Source organism: Cherax quadricarinatus, chromosome 71 (assembly GCF_038502225.1).
Source record: "Cherax quadricarinatus isolate ZL_2023a chromosome 71, ASM3850222v1, whole genome shotgun sequence".
NCBI classification, from domain to species: Eukaryota; Metazoa; Arthropoda; class Malacostraca; order Decapoda; family Parastacidae; genus Cherax; species Cherax quadricarinatus.
In genome coordinates, this window is record NC_091362.1 from 23,746,387 (window position 1) to 23,766,910 (window position 20,524).

General features: G+C 38.5%; 1 protein-coding gene across 1 annotated transcript in view; it reads left to right on the plus strand.

The window, feature by feature from the left end:
• The window catches only part of Aptx (aprataxin), a 63,786-nt gene extending 43,617 nt beyond the window's left edge, over window positions 1–20,169 (plus strand). The window contains exons 3-4 of the mRNA XM_070100180.1: window positions 14,830–14,963; window positions 19,996–20,169. Coding sequence (XP_069956281.1) covers window positions 14,830–14,963; window positions 19,996–20,156 — 295 coding nt within the window. The 3' untranslated portion in view covers window positions 20,157–20,169. The remainder of the gene's footprint in view (window positions 1–14,829; window positions 14,964–19,995) is intronic.
• Window positions 20,170–20,524: the final 355 nt, after the last annotated feature.

The window sequence follows — 20,524 nt, forward strand, 5'->3', positions numbered from 1 at the left end:
AAATGTGACATGCAGATTGGTTTTGTTGACTGTGTTCGTAAGAGTTACAAGTGGTACATGAAACTTTTCTTCCATCTCATGGACATTTCAATGCTCAATGCATATAATATGTACCAAATAAAGACTGGCAACAGACCACCGTATGGTGAATTTTGTTTGTCTGTTGTCAGACAACTCATAATGAAGTACCAGGTAAGAACACCTGCTATACAACACGGTCCTCGAATTCCTCAGGATATACCCAAGCGTTTGAGGAGGGAAGGTGATCATTTCATAATACAGCTTCCTTCAACTCAGAAGAAATTTGCTCAGAAGAGATGCATCGTCTGTGCACAAACAAAACGACGGCAACAAAGACTCAAAGACACTCGGTTTATGTGTGAGGAATGTAAGGTGCCTCTGTGCATGGTGCCTTGTTTCAAGGAGTTCCACAAGCTCCAGCAGTTCTAAAACCATGTCCAGTGATTGTAAATATGTAAATATATGATAGAACATTAGTATTATACAAGATTTGTGCATGTTTATTGTAATAAACAACAGTGGTAAACAATAATATCATAATAACTTTAGTGCGGTTATTGTGTTCAATACAGTGAGTTTATATATATACATTATATACAATATTGGTCTCTCAGGCCCCAAATGTTAGTAGGAAAAGAAAAAAATTGGAAAAGAAAAGAAAAAACTATATAAACCGCTAAATAATGTAATGCGGGTATGTGGAATTCGTCGATGTTGCCGCCACCACATCATTTTGGACAAACTTCTTGGAACTGTATCTCGGTAAGTACTGATCAGAAATTTTTTTTTTGTCTTATTACCTTCACAAAAATATGCTCTTTAATTCTGTAAGAAAAAATATTTTTTTTTTTTTTTCAAAATTTCCTGGACACTGGAGCACCATTTCAGATTTTGGCCTTGGACCCTGAAGGGGTTAATCCATCTGTGATTTTTTTTTTTTTTCAAAATTATGTAAGAAATATGTTACATAGCATAAACATGCAATGTTTATATGCTATTGAGGGGCAGGGTCTCGGTGGAGGGTAAACATTACATTTTCTCTGGTCTAGCATTAGAGAAAACTGTCTGTTTACAATTCTTGGCATGAATTTTTCATTAATTCTCCCTTTGTTTATGATGGCATCTGAAGGTAGTTGTTAGAAACGATTAAACTCAGTGAACATGGTATGTCAATGGCAATAATATGGCTGTGGGCCACAGTGTGTGTAGCCGGTAGGTACAGCCCAGGTGGATGTATTCCGCCTGGGATGTAGTCTGCCTGGGACTACAAATAAATACTACTCACCTCTCGCCCTACATTAAGACTACAAATATTTTAAGGTAAGTAATGAATATAATGTATATGTATTTTACTTTTTATTGTGTTTTAATGCTTAATTCTGTTACTAAAAAGCCGCAGTAAGAATAATCACTAAATCCCATCCCTGGCAACACACCCCCCCACTCTTCATAGATCTAAACTTACTCCCTGTTCAGTACATCCACACTTACTACTGTGCAGTCTACATCTACAGGACCTTAAATTCCAATATTAACCTTGACCTAAAATGCTTTCTTGATAGTTGTGACAGAACCCACAGGCATAACACCAGACACAAGCATCTCTGACATTCCCCGTGTCCGACTAAACCTTTACAAAAATTCAGTGTATGTCAAAGGCCCTAAAATCTGGAACACCCTACCTGAAAACTCTAGAACTGCAGACACCTTCATCACCTTCAAAACTACCATTAGAAAACATCTTATCTCCCTGATACACCCCGTCATCTAATTACACGAATACCACCTGGTGGTGGTGGTTCACACTTACACTCGCTCACCCATTTGACCATAAACCGAAATATCAATCTCAATCTTAAAATAATGAATCCTAACTAGTCATAAGTTGGCCTGTGATACTCCAATACTGAAACTATGTATTGTGCCAAAACAAAAGCATTCACATTGCTAAACTCACAAACTAGTATTTAGTCACTAGCCATAATACCAACTTTCCTCATAATTTGTAATATTTTAAAGTTAAGAATTATTCTAAGTCTGCCCGAAATGCCTAGCCATGCTAGGTGTTCTAGTGGCACCCTCTGTAATTAGTATTTTACTACATGCAAACCACACAATAACCAAATTCTGTAAACTCGTCATTGTAATCCTTATAGAGAATAAACTTTGAATTGAATTGAAATATAAGTTAGTGTAAATTTTGTGACCTATGCCTGTTGTGGAATCTATTGTGGCTTTGGGGAAGTCCCTGGGGTTGGATGTAAGTGGCCAGGATGTGGAAGAGTTGGTGGACAACCACAGGGAAGATCTAACTACTGAAGAGCTTCAACACTATAGTTATTCTATATAAAATTAATTTTTTGTTAATATTTTTGGGTGTCTGAAACAGATTAATTGGATTTACATTATTTCTTATGGGAAATATTGCTTCAGTTTTCATCCATTTCGGATTTAGACCAACCTTCTGGAATTGATTAAGTATGAAATCCCGGGTTCAACTGTGTTGATTATAATGATTTACCTATGTTCGTGATATTGAGCAAATGCACGTATACTTGGGTAGTAAGTAGCAGGAGGTTGGTGAGGTGACCTGGGACATTTGAGATTGCACTAGCCAAAATTAGTGCTGGATTAGTGATGGAACCAGATTAGTGATTGCCAGATCAGTGATGGCCGGACTTGTACCAGTGGATTGTTCCCATAATTTTTTGAAGAAAAAAAAAATTAATGTATTAATCTCATTATTTTGTGTTTATTGACCTAACGGCTGACTCCCACCATCAAGAAAGGGTGGCCCAGAAAAGGAAACTCGTTCACCATCCTTCATTCTGTTGTCTTGCCAGAAGTGTGCTGACATCACAATTCAAATTACCCTCCATCTGCAACCTTCCCGCCCCCTTCTTCAGTGCAGGCACTGCCCTTTTTACTTCGAATAATTTAAGTCTGGCTAACAGGTTCCCCCCCCCCCCCCCCCCCCCCGAGTCTTTTTGTATGTTACCATGCTCACACTCCAACAGCATTTCAAGCAACAAAAATCAGTTGTCTCCACTTACTCCAGTATAGCACTCTCATACATGTTTACTAGGTGATCAAGCTCCTAGCACTTGAAACCTCCTGTATTCCCTCCTGCTAACCCTCCTGGGATGACTCTTACCTCCTCCTTCTTTCCTCCTTGGCTTTATTCATCTTGTAACGACAAGTAACCTAAAATTTACCCTTCATTAATCAACAAAAATCTGTTGTTAGAATGATTACTCAGTCAGGTTCCAGACAACACACACCACCCCTATTCAAACTTTTAAATTTTCTACACACAAAACATATCTGCATTTAATACTGTGCATAGATTTACAGGACACTCAGTACAAACATTAACCCATTTCTCAAATTATTCTTTGAAAACTGCAGCATAGCAAATACAGTTGAACCTCGGTCGTTGATTGCATTACTTGTCGAATAAATCTGTTTTTGAATGAGGTGTTCAAGAAAAAATGTCCCAGTTTTCGTATGTTCTCTTGGTTGTCAACGGACAAGTGTATGGAACGGGACAAAGCAGCTCACGTTGCGTCTGCTCCCACTGTCAAAAGTACCTCATTAAAGGCAGTTGCCCTTTTATTTATGTATAATGTTCCTGCTCATCCTCCAAGCTTGGAAAATATGTTGCTGAAGTAGTTCAGTTTTATAACTGAAGTTCCTGCCCCCTAACACCACTCCTCTCATTGAGCCCATGGACCAGCACGTCATTTCTGACTTACAGAAACTACACCAAAGCACTTGTTGAAAGGTGCTTTGAAGTCACTTCAGAAACAAATTTAACCCTTGGAGTTCTGGAAGGACTATTTTGATATCCTCACCTGCTTGAGGCTTACAGACAAAGTCTGGGGCAAATGTGTCTTTCAGGACCATGCAGTCAGCATGGAAGAAATTGTGTCCTGACTTTGTGGCAGCCAGGGATTTTGAAGGCTTTGAAGATCAGCCTGAGCTGGTAGAGGATATTGTCCCTGGGGAAGACTTTGGGTCGAGAGGTGACTGAAGATGATGTGGAGGAGTTGGTGGAGGAGCATAGAACTGAACTCACCACAGAAGAACTTGTAGACCTTCAGAAGGAGCAGCAATAGATTGCAGTGGAGGAGCCCATTACACTTGTCTAAGGAAATGTGTGCTAAATGGTATGAAGTGCAGGAGTTTGCTGAAAATACCATCCAGAGAAAGCAGTGGCCATCTGTCTCTCTAACATGTACAGTGACAGTGTAATGTCTCAATTTAGACAAGTGTTAAAACGGAGCCTGAAACAAGCCTCACTGAACAGGTTTTTAATGAGACAAAGAACCAGTGAGCTAGAACAAGGTCTTAGTGATGAAAAAAAGACAAAGGAGAGAAACAACTCCAGAACAGTTACCTAAGGTATTAATAGAAGGTGAGACTCCTTCCAAGCAGTAACATCCCCTTCCTCTCCTCCACCTCCTGCTTCCAGTATGCCATTAGCTCTCCTCTGACAGGTTAAATTTTAATTTACTGTATAGTATTTCAGGTAAATTTTCATTTAGTACTCATTTTTACAGTTTTCCTGTGCTGTATAATTTTATACATCATTTTATGTAGTAGTACATTATTAATTATATTTATTATTATTATCACACTGACCAATTCCCACCAAGGCAGGGTGGCCCGAAAAAGAAAAACTTTCACCATCATTCACTCCATCACTGTCTTGCCAGAAGGGTGCTTTACACTACAGTCTTTAAACTGCAACATTAACACCCCTCATTCAGAGTGCAGGCACTGTACTTCCCATCTCCAGGACTCAAGTCCGGCCTGCCGGTTTCCCTGAACCCTTTCATAAGTGTTACTTTGCTCACACTCCAACAGCACGTCAAGTATTAAAAACCATTTGTCTCCATTCACTCCTATCAAACACGCTCATGCATGCCTGCTGGAAGTCCAAGCCCCTCGCACACAAAACCTCCTTTACCCCCTCCCTCCAACCTTTCCTAGGCCAACCCCTACCCCGCCTTCCTTCCACTACAGACTGATACTCTTGAAGTCACTCTGTTTCCCTCCATTCTCTCTACGTGTCCGAACCACCTCAACAACCCTTCCTCAGCCCTCTGGACAACAGTTTTGGTAATCCCGCACCTCCTCCTAACTTCCAAACTACGAATTCTCTGCATTATATTCACACCACACATTGCCCTCAGACATGACATCTCCACTGCCTCCAGCCTTCTCCTCGCTGCAACATTCATCACCCATGCTTCACACCCATATAAGAGCGTTGGTAAAACTATACTCTCATACATTCCCCTCTTTGCCTCCAAGGACAAAGTTCTTTGTCTCCACAGCCTCCTAAGTGCACCACTCACCCTTTTCCCCTCATCAATTCTATGATTCACCTCATCTTTCATAGACCCATCCGCTGACACATCCACTCCCAAATATCTGAATACATTCACCTCCTCCATACTCTCTCCCTCCAATCTGATATCCAATCTTTAATCACCTAATCTTTTTGTTATCCTCATAACCTTACTCTTTCCTGTATTCACTTTTAATTTTCTTCTTTTGCACACCCTACCAAATTCATCCACCAATCTCTGCAACTTCTCTTCAGAATCTCCCAAGAGCACAGTGTCATCAGCAAAGAGCAACTGTGACAACTCCCACTTTGTGTGATTCTTTATCTTTTAACTCCACGCCTTTTGCCAAGACCCTCACATTTACTTCTCTTACAACCCCATCTATAAATATATTAAACAACCATGGTGACATCACACATCCTTGTCTAAGGCCTACTTTTACTGGGAAATAATTTCCCTCTTTCCTACATACTCTAACTTGAGCCTCACTATCCTCGTAAAAACTCTTCACTGCTTTCAGTAACCTACCTCCTACACTATACACCTGCAACATCTGCCACATTGCCGCCCTATCCACCCTGTCATACGCCTTTTCCAAATCCATAAATGCCACAAAGACTTCTTTAGCCTTATCTAAATACTGTTCACTTATATGTCTCACTGTAAACACCTGGTCCACACACCCCCTACCTTTCCTAAAGCCTCCTTGTTCATCTGCTATCCTATTCTCCATCTTACTCTTAATTCTTTCAATAATAACTCTACCATACACTTTACCAGGTATACTCAACAGACTTATCCCCCTATTAATATATTATTAAATTGTCATTTGGGGTCTGGAATGGATGAATTTTATTTACATTATTCTTTATGGGAAAAATTGCTTTGGTTGATTTTAGTCGTTGAATCGACATCTGGAATGGATTAAACTTGAAAACCGAGGTTCGACTGTAGTTACAATATAAGAAACCAGTATCTCTCTTGATATTTAAAAAATCGTGTAGATAAAAGGCTCTAAAATATGGAAAAATCTTATCTGCCAACTTAAAAAAAAAAATATATAATTGAAAACCATCTTTAAATCTGATGTAAATTTTTTCAATGATTCATTACAAATGTCTAATATATTTACCATAACCAGGTTCTTCAGACCCAGTTCCCCTCACAGGAGGTTCCTTGATGCTGGTGAGGGGCTCTGGATCTAGGGAATTGGGTCTGTGCTCCAGTTCTCTGAATTGAGCCTGAATGGCTTACACCCCCCACAGGCACTGTATAATCCTTATAGGTTTAGTGTTCTCCCATAATAATAATAATAATAATAATAATAATAATAATAATAATAATAATAATTCAGACCCAGTTAGCATTTATATTCGTGCATTATTGTCACTACTATTATATTTCTACAACTTAATAATCATTATAACTAAAATTGTCAGTCCAGGTCCAGTCTGGATTACTGTCTATATATCACATGTATGAAACTTAACTTTCAAGCCATCTAAACTTTCACTATGTGGTGTCATGTATTGTTAAGTCCTAGTCTTGAGATTGTCTTAGCCTGTCCAGAATGCTCTGCATAACCAGAGGCTTTCCATTAAGTTTACAATACATATTACTTATTTTTTAACCATTATAAGCTTCATTTTTTGAGGGGGAGAAATAAACATTTTGGTTTAAATTTCTTGGCCATCCTATGCTGCTCCATCCTCAACAACCTCTCCTCAGCCTCCAAGATTACATGTTTCATAATTCCACAATGTTTTCTAATTTTTTCTATGATCTCTGCATGGTATTCACATGACATATAGCTCTCAAATATGACAGCTCCAATGATACTAACCTTCTTGCTGTAGCATTTAAAGACAATATCTTACATCTATAGAAAGTATATGTATTGTTGTGCTCTGGTACATCTCTCGTTTTTGCCCCCATACACTTTTCTTTCCTTATTTAGCATTGTAGTTACCAAAACAGGTCTGTAGTTTAGTGCTTCTTGTCTATCTGTATATTAGGATCACATTTTTAGTTTTCCAGGTGTCTGTCATTTATACTATTTTCATAAGGATTAAGGATTTTATTTCTTTGCATAGTTTACAATGTGTAATTACCATTTTGATTTGCTAGGTACAAAGAAAGCCACTATCATTCCGGGGCATTTTGGGCAGACTAAACCTATGCTTAACAGAGTACTTAATACATACTAGGCATATATAACATACAGTGGACCTCTGGTTTTTGTCCAGTGTGGAAATCATACAATTTGGATTTCGAGCACTTTTCTGGGCGAAAATTTCCCCTGGGTTTCGTACATCCACTCAGGAATCGTCCGTACCAGATGCGTCCACCTGCCCGGGATGTTGCTTTTCACGTGTACCAGACTTGGTCTGCCTCTGTCTCTCATTGAGTTAGCAATACTCCGTGCATTCATCCATTGTTTTATGTGCTTGTTTATTGATTGCGTCTGTGAAATAAGCCACCATGGAGCCAAAGAAAGTTCAGAGTGCCAGCCCTTTGGTAAAGGTGAGAAACATGATAGAATTCAAGAAAGAACTTGTAGCAAAATATGAAAGTGGCGTATGTGTGGCTGAGCTCGCCAGGATGTATGGGATGTGGAAGAGTTGGTGGAGGACCATAGGGATGAGCTAACCACTGAAGAGCTGAAAGACCTTCAACTGGAACAGCAACAGGTTGCAGCTAAGGAAATTGCTTCAGAGGAAGAGGAGGAAGAGAGAGGGGAGAATGTGCCTTCTTCAGTTGCAAAGTTAAGTGGAGAATTATCACCCTAACAAAACTGTTGCAAGCCGTGTCTGCAGTATGTTAATGACAATGTCTTGTCCCATTTTAGGCAAATCTTAAAGAGATGCCAGAAACAGGCCTCTCAGGACAGATTTTTTGTGTGACAGGGGTGCAGTAACTCACAAGCTGGTCCTAGTGCCAGTAAAAGATAAAGGGAAGCAACACCGGATAGGGCTTTGATTCCTGAAGTCCTTATGGAGGGGGATTTCCCTTCCAAACTATTACAAAAACACCAATTGGGCTTCCATTTGGTGTCGTAATATAAGAGTTCGGGATACAAAATAAGCATTAAAATAAATTATCTTTAATATTATATAAAAACAATCTTAGGTCTAGAGGTATTCTAACGTCTGATAATATACACATACATGTTACAATAATAAATTATAATTAGCATCTTTGTACAAACAAATCCTAAAATAATAATAATTCATGACCATACACACAGGGTACAACTTTCTGACACTACTGTGTCACTATATATATATATATATTTTTTTTTTTTCAACAAGTCGGCCGTCTCCCACCGAGGCATGGTGACCCAAAAAAGAAAGAAAATCCCCAAAAAGAAAATACTTTCATCATCATTCAACACTTTCACCACACTCACACATTATCACTGCTTTTGCAGAGGTGCTCAGAATACAACAGTTTAGAAGCATATACGTATAAAGATACACAACATATCCCTCCAAACTGCCAATATCCCAAACCCCTCCTTTAAAGTGCAGGCATTGTACTTCCCATTTCCAGGACTCAAGTCCGACTATAAGAAAATAACCAGTTTCCCTGAATCCCTTCACTAAATATTACCCTGCTCACACTCCAACAGATTGTCAGGTCCCAAGTATCATTCGTCTCCATTCACTCCTATCTAACACGCTCATGTACGCTTGCTGGAAGTCCAAGCCCCTTGCCCACAAAACCTCCTTTACCCCCTCTTTCCAACCCTTTTGAGGACGACCCCTACCCCTCCTTCCTTCCCCTATAGATTTATATGCTTTCCATGTCATTCTACTTTGATCCATTCTCTCTAAATGACTAAACCACCTCAACAACCCCTCTTCTGCCCTCTGACTAATGCTTTTATTAACTCCACACCTTCTCCTAATTTCCACACTCCGAATTTTCTGCATAATATTTACACCACACATTGCCCTTAGGCAGGACATCTCCACTGCCTCCAACCGTCTCCTCGCTGCTGCATTTACCACCCAAGCTTCACATCCATATAAGAGTGTTGGTACTACTATACTTTCATACATTCCCTTCTTTGCCTCCATAGATAACGTTTTTTGACTCCACATATACCTCAACGCACCACTCACCTATTTTCCCTCATCAATTCTATGATTAACCTCATCCTTCATAAATCCATCCGCCGACACGTCAACTCCCAAGTATCTGAAAACATTCACTTCTTCCATACTCCTCCTCCCCAATTTGATATCCAATTTTTCTTTATCTAAATCATTTGATACCCTCATCACCTTACTCTTTTCTATGTTCACTTTCAACTTTCTACCTTTACACACATTCTCAAACTCATCCACTAACCTTTGCAATTTTTCTTTAGACTCTCCCATAAGCACAGTATCATCAGCAAAAAGTAACTGTGTCAGTTCCCATTTTGAATTTGATTCCCCATAATTTAATCCCACCCCTCTCCCGAACACCCTAGCATTTACTTCTTTCACAACCCCATCTATAAATATATTAAACAACCATGGTGACATTACACATCCCTGTCTAAGACCTACTTTTACCGGGAAATATTCTCCCTCTCTTCTACATACCCTAACCTGAGCCTCACTATCCTCATAAAAACTCTTTACAGCATTTAGTAACTTACCACCTATTCCATATACTTGCAACATCTGCCACATTGCTCCTCTATCCACTCTATCATATGCCTTTTCTAAATCCATAAATGCAATAAAAACTTCCCTACCTTTATCTAAATACTGTTCACATATATGCTTCAATGTAAACACTTGATCTACACATCCCCTACCCACTCTGAAGCCTCCCTGCTCATCCCCAATCCTACATTCTGTCTTACCTCTAATTCTTTCAATTATAACCCTACCGTATACTTTTCCTGGTATACTCAGTAAACTTATTCCTGTATAATTTTTACAATCTCTTTTGTCCCCTTTCCCTTTTTATAAAGGGACTATACATGCTCTCCGCCAATCCCTAGGTACCTTCCCCTCTTTCATACATTTATTAAACAAAAGTACCAACCACTCCAACACTTTATCCCCCCCTGCTTTTAACATTTCTGTCATGATCGCATCAGTTCCAGCTGCTTTACCCCCTTTCATTCTACGTAATGCCTCACGTACTTCCACCACACTTACATTCTGCTCTTCTTCACTCCTAAAAGATGGTATACCTCCCTGGCCAATGCATGAAATTACCGCCTCCCTTTCTTCCTCAACATTTAAAAGTTCCTCAAAATACTCTTGCCATCTACCTAATACCTCCCTCTCCCCATCTACTAACTCCCCTACTCTGTTTTTAACTGACAAATCCATACTTTCCCTAGGCATTCTTAACTTGTTTAACTCACTCCAAAATTTTTTCTTATTTTCATTAAAATTTCTTGACAGTGCCTCTCCCACTCTTTCATCTGCTCTCCTTTTGCACTCTCTCACCACTCTCTTCACCTTTCTTTTACTCTCCATATACTCTGCTCTTCTTATAACACTTCTGCTTTGTAAAAACTTCTCGTAAGCTACCTTTTTCTCTTTTATCACACCCTTTACTTCATCATTCCACCAATCACTCCTCTTTCCTAAAATAATAAATTATAAGTAACATCTTTGTACAGTAATAAATTATAATCAACTGCATTCGTCCTGTGTCTCACGACACCCTTATGACGCTCTGTGTCACATGACACTTGTCCGTGTTGTGACCCTCCTTCTCAACCATGTCACTTGACACCCTTTTCTCTGTGTCACACGACACTCCTGCTCTCTGTGTCACACGACACCCTTTTCTCTGCGTCATACACACTTTCTCTACTGTGTCACACTTGACACCCTTGTCTCTGCGTCACACACTATCACCCGCATAGCGTCTTTCTTCTCAGAGGCCAGTCACATGACACCATTCAGTGTACACTACAATCCTATCTTCTTAGTGTCACACGGCACCCTTTCTTCTCAGTGTTCCACTACGATCCTATTATCTTATTTCAGTGTTACACTCCGTCATACTTCCTTCAGTGTTATACTATGATCCCAGCCTTTCTCAGTGTCACACTCCAACCTTTTCTTCATACAGTGTCACACTACAGCGTCAGCATGACTTGGCCCACAGTTGACTAGCGTCGGTGGTGAGTCCGTAGGCATCACCTACAATTGTACTCCTTGTTAGTCTTGTAAATGCTCTCTAAGGCCAGTAGAAGTACACCATAAGATGGTCTGGTGAGTACTGTCAAATGCCTCTAAGACCAGTTGATATACACCGTAAGGTGGTCTGGTGAATACTACTTGCAGAACACACTATGTTGCAAGTTCACTGAATGCGGCCATCAGACTCAGTGAACTGCGGTGAGCGCTTCTAAAACCAGTAGAAGCCAGTAGATATACCATAAGTTGGTCAGAAGAATACTCTCTACTGCCAGTAGATGTATACCGTAAGGTGTTCTGGTAAATACTGCTTCTAAGGCCGGCTCAGCAGTCCCCACATTGGGTTTGATGACATACCCTTGGTACTGCCGGCCGGCAGGTTAACAATTTAACCGCTAGTTTGGCAGGGGGCCGTCACACAAACAATAACCTCAACTCCCTCTCCCCTCCTCGCCTTCTTCAATACGCCAACAAGAGTCTTCAATAAAGGTATGTAATGTTCACTTATTAAAATTAGTCATTTATATTTATTTCGCATTGTTTTTTGTATGTGTAACTACAGTTGTTCTCTATAAAATGTATTTTTTGTTAATATTTTTGGGTGACTGGAACGGATTAATTGGATTTACATTATTTCTTATAGGAAATATTACTTTGGTTTTCATCCATTTCGGATTTTGGCTGACGTTCTGGAACGGATTAAGGACGAAACCCAGGGTATTACTGTAGTTGGTTTGAACTGAACTTCATTTTTTTTTATATTTCAACAGAGGTAGTGGTTTAGCAGTAATTGAATTTATAATTGAGATGACTTGATTAACAGGTTACAGTATTATATTTTGGCACATTTTACATAATGAGATTGAAACCATTTTAATTTTTAAGTAATCTTATGACATTTAGGAATTTTTGAGTTGTTGGTGGCGATAATATATAGTGTTTGTGTAGTTAATTTTGGGAGATGAGGTGATTTCTAAGCATAGCCTTGAATTGGTGTGCAGACAGGGGCCCTTTTGTATGTTCAGGTAATGAATTCCAAATTTTAGGGCCCTTATGTGCATAGCATTTTTGCATAGTGAGAGATAGACACGAGGGATATCAAAGAGTGTTTTGTGTCTTGTGGTATGCAAGTGCATTCTGTTGTAGTTCTAAAGAAGGAGTTTGAGAGGATGGTTAATATTGGAGAATAATGTTCTGTGTATGTTTTAGGCACAATAATATAAGTGAGTATATTGTATGTTAAGCAGGTTCAAGCTCTTAAATAGCAGTGGCGTGTGTTGCCTGACGCAGGAGTTTCTAATCGATCTCACAGCAGCTTTTTGTTGGATTATTAAAGGTTTAAGGTGATTTGTTGTGGTTGAACCCCATGTACATGTACCATAGGTGAGGTAAGGGTAGATGAGAGAGTGGTAAAGAGCAAGAAGTGCCATTTGGGATACATAGTACTGTATCCTAGAAAGGATGTCTACTGTTTTGGAGATTTGTTTGCAAATATGCTGTATGTGGGGTCTGAAATTTAAGACAGCAGTCAATGTTGAGCCCTAGAAATTTGCCATCAGTGCATCTTGAAATGGGGGAACCATTTTTCGATATGTTTAGCTGAATATTTGCAGCTTTGTTTCCAAACAGTATGTAGTTGCTATATATCCTTGCTAATGGGTCATGCAATTTTTCCCTGTGCCTTCTCACAACACCTATTGCTTTTGTCACATTTCAATTCCTCATTAACTTACTTCCTCTCCCAATTCTTTGTTAAAACAGACCTCTTTAAATCCTTTACTGGGCACTTGTCAAGATCATTAAATCAAAATTCTATTATTATAGACTTAAAGAATAACTCTCACTTAATTTTTGGAAATTTTCAGTAGTTTTCTGGAAAAATCCTAAAATTTGAGTTATTGAGAGCCTACTGCTTACAAAAAGTATCAACAGTTTCCCAATATAATATTTCAAAATACCCAAAAAAAAAAAAAAAAAAGGCATGCATGTATATTTAAACTTTATTATTCATTATTTGAAATGCTATGTGATCTATCAGGTCTTGAGTAAAAAATGTCTCAAATAATTGTATGGACACTATATATGAAGATGCCTCATTTTTGAACATGGGTAAAAGATATTTTTTTATTTGTATGTCATTTGTATGTCTTTTTTTATTTGTATGTCATTCAGTGTTGTTGGCAATTTAGTTTTACAACTGTTCCTCATCCACATGTGCTCATCTCACAGTTTGATGTTTTTTTTTTTTTTTTTTTTTTTTGTAACTGCTTATTCCATAATAATTCCTCAAGTTGTTCTTTGCGTGATGATACTTCAGGTGCATATTCTTCTTAAATTTTCACCTCATCTGAAGAATCTACATCACTCAAGAGTCATGATCACTGACAGCAAAGTCTTGTTCCTGTGGACTTTTGATACATAAAAAAATTCTGCTACATCTGAAAAGACAGGTGAACACAGTATTAGCATTACAAAACCACAATTGTAATAATTTCAATGTATACAATGTTACCAGTATTCAGGGCCTTTGACAATATTCTTTATCTTGGTGGTAAGCACTTGAGTTACTCCTTTTTTGTGATTTGTAAGGTCTTGTACATGGCATTGTTACTTATGTCTCATGTACTTCATATGCATATGAAAACACTGCCCAAATATTTAAATTTGCACTGGAAACAAATTCAGAAACTGTCATGTTGCTCACCCAGCCAATGGTATGGGAGAACAGATGGCCATGCAGTAGATGACATAGTTCCTAGAAGGCTTCCCGTTGGTTGGATATCAAGTAGGAGTAGCTAGCTTCCCATAGCTTGCTTCTATGATGCCACATTTAACATGCTTTTAGGAGGAACACAAGTTATGCCTACCTGGTAAAGGGTTAATAAGCCTTTTACTCAATTCTTGGCTTACATTTGTCACCCTTTGTCAGTTCAGCTTCTTGGGGATTATCTCCTGGTCACTTATTGTCATTTTTCATCTCGAGTGACTGTACATGAACCACATATGAAGCATACACTGAACATCCTTCTGGGATAGTTATCTTCTTCAGAAGAGGAAATGCTTTCATTAGGAAATTTCCAAAATATTGAAACCCATTGATGTCTACCTATGGGCATTTGAATACTTTTGCATTGAGAACCATGCAGTTGCATTTAACAGTGTGAACTGCCCTAAACTATATTATTTTTTCTTAAAAGCTTAGGGTGGTTTATTGTACATAAAACACCCCACAGAATTACATACAATACAGCTTATTAATAAATGAATATATAAAATGAATTTCCAAACAGGTATGGATACCATGCAATTCCCAGTATGTCTCAGTTACACCTACACATGATAAGCCAAGATTTTGACTCTCCGTGCTTGAAGACCAAACGTCACTGGAACTCTTTCAACACACGATACTTTTTAGATAGTGCAGGTGAGTGTGTAACCATTTTCTGTGACACTTAGGTGCTTTATGGCAATGATAAAGTTAGTTAACCCCTTCACTGTTGGAAACTTCAAAATTGAAAGTGGTCACAGGGTCGTCATAGAAAGCCACTAATTACGCAGTGCATTTTGGGCATCTAATCATAAAGCTTTCATGTTATTCAAGAAGTAGACATAGACTATTAACTAGGACTTCTTATGCAGTTAACTATAATCATAAGTACAATAAGAAATGTAGCTAATGAACAAATTGTCAGTTACTGAAGAATTAGATATTTGAACTGATTCATTGATCTTCAGTTTTGTGGAGTAAGTGAATAGAGATGAAAATACAGCAAGTTACTTATATTACAGCTAGGTAGTAGGTTGGTAGACAGCAACCGCCCAGGGAGGTACTACCGCCCTGCCAAGCGAGTGTAAAACGGAAGCCAGTAATTGTTTTACATGATGGTAGGATTACTGGTGTCTTTTTATTCTGTCTCATACACATGCAAGATTTCAGGTACGTCTTACTACTTCTACTTACACTTAGGTCACACTTCACATACATGTACAAGCATATATACACACACACTCCTCTGGGTTTTCTTCTATTTTCTTTCTAGTTCTTGTTCTTGTTTATTTCCTCTTACCTCCATGGGGAAGTGGAACAGAATTCTTCCTCCGTAAGCCATGCGTGTTGTGAGAGGCGACTAAAATGTTGAGAGCAAGGGGCTAGTAACCTCTTCTCCTGTATATATTACTAAATGTAAAAGGAGAAACTTTAATTTTTTCTTTTGGGCCACCCTGCCTCAGTGGGATACGGCCGGTGTGTTGAAAGAAAGAAAGCCTTATACATGTATTACAATATAATTAAAATGGGACAAGATATATTTATATATTACCAGTTATGTATGGGAGTTGAAGGAAGGCTGGAAGAAGAACAGAGACAGAATTGGATGCAAGCTGGTTTCGTTGACAGCACATTACTGTCTCAATTATGTTAAGGAGATTAAGTGCTTGTTAACCCTTTCAGTGTTGGTCCCGTTGTATCACGGCTTTGAATCCAGTGCTGGTCCCATAGTATGACGCCATGAGCTCAGCTCACTCAGATAAGCTGTGAGTGGTAAATTTGGGCCTAGATATGAGAAGATGGGTTTATGCAGTAGTGAGCACCATATAAAAAATCCTGCAGCACGCAGTGTATAACGAGAAAAAAAAACTGTAACTGTGATTTTGGTTTAATACAGCGACTTCGCAGTGTATTTTTGTATTGTTTTTATGGTTATATTTTCAGTTTCTTGGTCTCATTTGATAGAATGGAAGATATATTACAGAAATAGATATGATTTTAATTACTTTCAGGACTGAAAATAGCTTGAAATTGAGCTCAAAGTAGCAGAAATGTTCTATTTTTGCTGATATTCCAGAGTACAGCCGCTCCTCACTTAACGATGGAGTTCCGTTCCTAAGACCACGTTGGTAAACGAATTTGTCGCTAAGTGAGGAGCATACTCTAATGGTAGTGGGTTTGTATTAGACATCTTTATTGTTTTAATGTCACCTTTTCACCATTTATAACATTTCTGGTATATATTTAAATGTTTCTAGGTAGTAGGTTGGTAGACAGCAACCGCCCAGGGAGGTACTACTGTCCTGCCAAGTGAGTGTAAAACGAAAGCCTGTAATTGTTTTACATGATGGTAGGATTGCTGGTGTTTTTTGTCTGTCTCATAAACATGCAAGATTTCAGGTATGTCTTGCTACTTCTACTTACACTTAGGTCACAATACACATACATGTACAAGCATATATATACACACCCTTCTGGGTTTTCTTCTATTTTCTTTCTAGTTCTTGTTCTTGTTTATTTCCTCTTATCTCCATGGGGAAGTGGAACAGAATTCTTCCTCCGTAAGCTATGCGTGTTGTAAGAGGCGACTAAAATGCCGGGAGCAAGGGCCTAGTAACCCCTTCTCCTGTATAAATTACTAAATTTAAAAAGAGAAACTTTCTTTTTTTTTTTTTTTGGGGCCACCCTGCCTTGGTGGGATGCAGCCGGTTTGTTGAAAAAAAGAAAACGTACGTGTAGTGTGACATAAGTGTAAGTAGAAGTAGCAAGATGTACCTGAAATCTTGCATGTGTATGAGACAGAACAAAAAGACACCAGCAATCCTACCATTGTGTAAAACAATTACAGGCTTCCGTTTTACACTCACTTGGCAGGATGGTAGTGCCTCCCTGGGAGGTTGCTGTCTACCAACCTACTACCTAGGTATTATTATTATTATTGAGACAAAATGCATTGGAGAGATTATTGATATAGTATACAAGAAGGAACAAAGGGCCAAGAACACTGCCCTGATGCACTCCTGTGTCAACTGGTCGAGTTGACAAGGATATGCCATTGATAGAGGTGTTCTGGTGTCTGGTTTAAAGTACAGGATGTTGTTGTCCACTGTATTGAAAACTTTCTGCAGGTCTATGATGTGGCCCCGAGTATTCATTATTTTCAAGAGCTGCATAAAGAATTTCAAGCATTTTTATAATTGCATCATTTGTACTTTTTTTGGTCTAAAACAAACTGGCAGGGGGTGGAGTATATTATTATTATATTGTATTTTTTATTTTTTTAGCACACTGGCCATTTTCCACCGAGGTAGGGTGACCTGAAAAAGAAGAAATGCTTTCACCATCTCTGTTTTGCCAGAGGTGCACTAATACTACAGTTTAAAACTGCAGATATCCCTACCCCTCCATAGTGCAGACACTGTACTTCCCATCTCCAGGACTAAAGTCTGGCTAACCATTTTCCTGAATCCCTTCATAAATGTTACCTTGCTCGGACTTAAAATCATAAAAACCACTTACCTCTTTTCACTCCTGTCTAACATGCTCACACACTTGCTGAATGTCCAAGCCCCTTGCATACAATATCTCCTTTACCTCCTCCCTCCAACCTTTTCTAGGATGACCAATATCCTGCCTTCCCTCCACTGAAGATTTATATGCTATCCAGGTCATCTCATTTTGCTCCATCCTCTCTAAATATCTGAATTGCCTCAGTAATTTTCCTTCAGCCCTCTGGATAACACTTTTAGTAACCCTGCACCTCCTCCTTACCTCCAAGCTACAAATTTTCATAATATTCATACCACACACTGCCCTCAGACATGACATCTCTACTGCCTTCAGCCTCCTTGCTGCAATTTCACAACCATGCTTCACACCCATATAAGAGTGTGGTACCACTATACTCTCATACAATTCCCTTTTTGCTTCCATGGATAATATTCTTTGCCTCTACATATGCTTCAATGCACTGCCCATCTTTTCCCCATCAATTTTATGGTTCTCCTCGTCTTTCATATACTCATCTGCCGACAAGTTCACTCCCAAATATCTAAGCACATTCGGTTTCTCCATACTCCCTCCTTCCAGTCTGATTGCCAGTCTTTCATTCCTAAATTTTTTGGTTATCCTCACCACCTTGCTCTTTTCTATATTCACTTTTAATTTCCTTCTTTTACATACCCTTCTAAATTCATCCACCAACCTTTGCAACTTCTGTTCAGAATCTCCCAAAAGCACTGTAATCAGAAATCAGTAATCAGATTCTATATATTTTGATCACACACTTCTCCCCAATACCCTAGCATTCACTTCTTTTACAACCCCATCTATAAATGTGTTAAACAACCATGGCAACATCACATATCCCTGTCTCAGGCCTGCTTTTACTGGAAAATACTCTCCTTCATCTGGATGCTGTAATCTGAGTCTCACTATCCTCCTAAAAACTCTTAACAACTTTTAGTAATCTACCACCTATTCCATACACTTGCATCATCTGCCACATTGCTTCCCTATCTACCCTATCCTATGCCTTTTCAGAATACATAAATGCAAAAAAGCTTCCTTATCCTTATCTAAATATTTTTCACTTGTATGATTCAGTGTAAACACTTGATCTACATATCCCCTATCCTTCCTAAAACCTATTTGTTCATTTGCAGTCCTGCTTTCCATCTTAACTCTTAATTCTTTCAATAACAACTCTCCCATACACTTTGCCTGCATATACTCAACTGGCTTATTCTCTTATAATTTTTAACTTTTTTTTTTTTTTTTTTTTTTTTTAACTATGCATACTCCCTGCTAATCCCTAGGTACCTTCCCTTTCATATATTTATTGAACAAAAGCACCAGCCACTCCAAAACTATATCCCCACCTGCTTTTAACAATTTTGTCGTGATCCCAATCATTCCCACCTGCTTTATTCTTTTCATTTTACCCACAGCAGCCTCACACACCTCCTCCACTCACATCTGGCTCTTCCTCTCTCCCTGGCCAATGCATCCCTTTCTTCAACATTTAACAGCTCCTCAAAATATTCACTCCATCTTCTCAGTATGTAATGTTTTTTTTTTATTAATGTCCATCTCTGACCGAAGTAGGGCGACTAGAAAAAGAAGTAACACTTTCACTATCATTCATTCACTGTCTTACCAAAAGAGTTCTGACACACCTCAAATAACACTCTGAACTGCAAAATCCCCACCCCCCTCCTTCAGCGTGCAAGCACTGTACTTCTCATTTCCAGCTCCAGGACTTTAGTCCAGCTAACTGGTTTTCCTGAATCTCTTCATAAATGTTACCTTGGTCATTATATGCTTTTTATATAATGGCCAGTTTATTTCATAATATAGTATTAGTCCTAGCTTTAGTCCTTATCTTGCCTCATCAATTCAGATATAAGGACCAAAATTCCACAACGGCTTACCTTCCTATTTGTAGTTAATAATCTTACTAGCTTTTAAACTGTGTATCTTTTTATTATAAATTAGTTTGTCTAAATTGCCTGAAATGCCATATGTATACATGATACATGAGTGTACATGTGTACTCTCATATTTAAAAAAAAAAAAGATCTGTAATAATGTTCTGTGAATAAATTTAATTTTGATTTAAAAATTATCATTATTTTTAACTCCAAATTAAATCTTATCTTTGGTATTTAAAACTGTCTTTACTTTTCAGATGTTATTCGATGTTTGGAGGAGCGTGGGATGGTAGTAACAATGACACCTATAGCAGGAGAAAAACTGTTGGATCAACCTCTGAAGTGCCATAAGTGCATATACTCTCCTCAAAACATGCCTAAACTTAAGCAACATCTCTATAAGCATATTAATAATTAAATATTCATCATTATTCCTCATGTATTGATTACCTAATTTAGGCCTGCTTTCCCCCCCCCCTTAAAAAAAAAAAGAATTCTACACTTCAGTAACTCATGGTTGTAGCTGTTGAACTAGTATTAGCAGAGGACCACCATTTTGTACAGTAATAATTTAAGAGTGTGCCAAGACAAAAGTTGGGTTGTGTTGAAACCCGGAAGTTCTGATTTTAATACTAAATTATGATCTCTACAGGTTTAGAGATCCTTGTGATGCTGGTAAGGGGGCTTTTGATCCAAGGAACTGGACAAATCATTCCTTTCTTGAATTGAACTTTAATGTCTCCTATCCTGTAGGTGCTAAATGACATGTACAAGTTTAGCACTTAC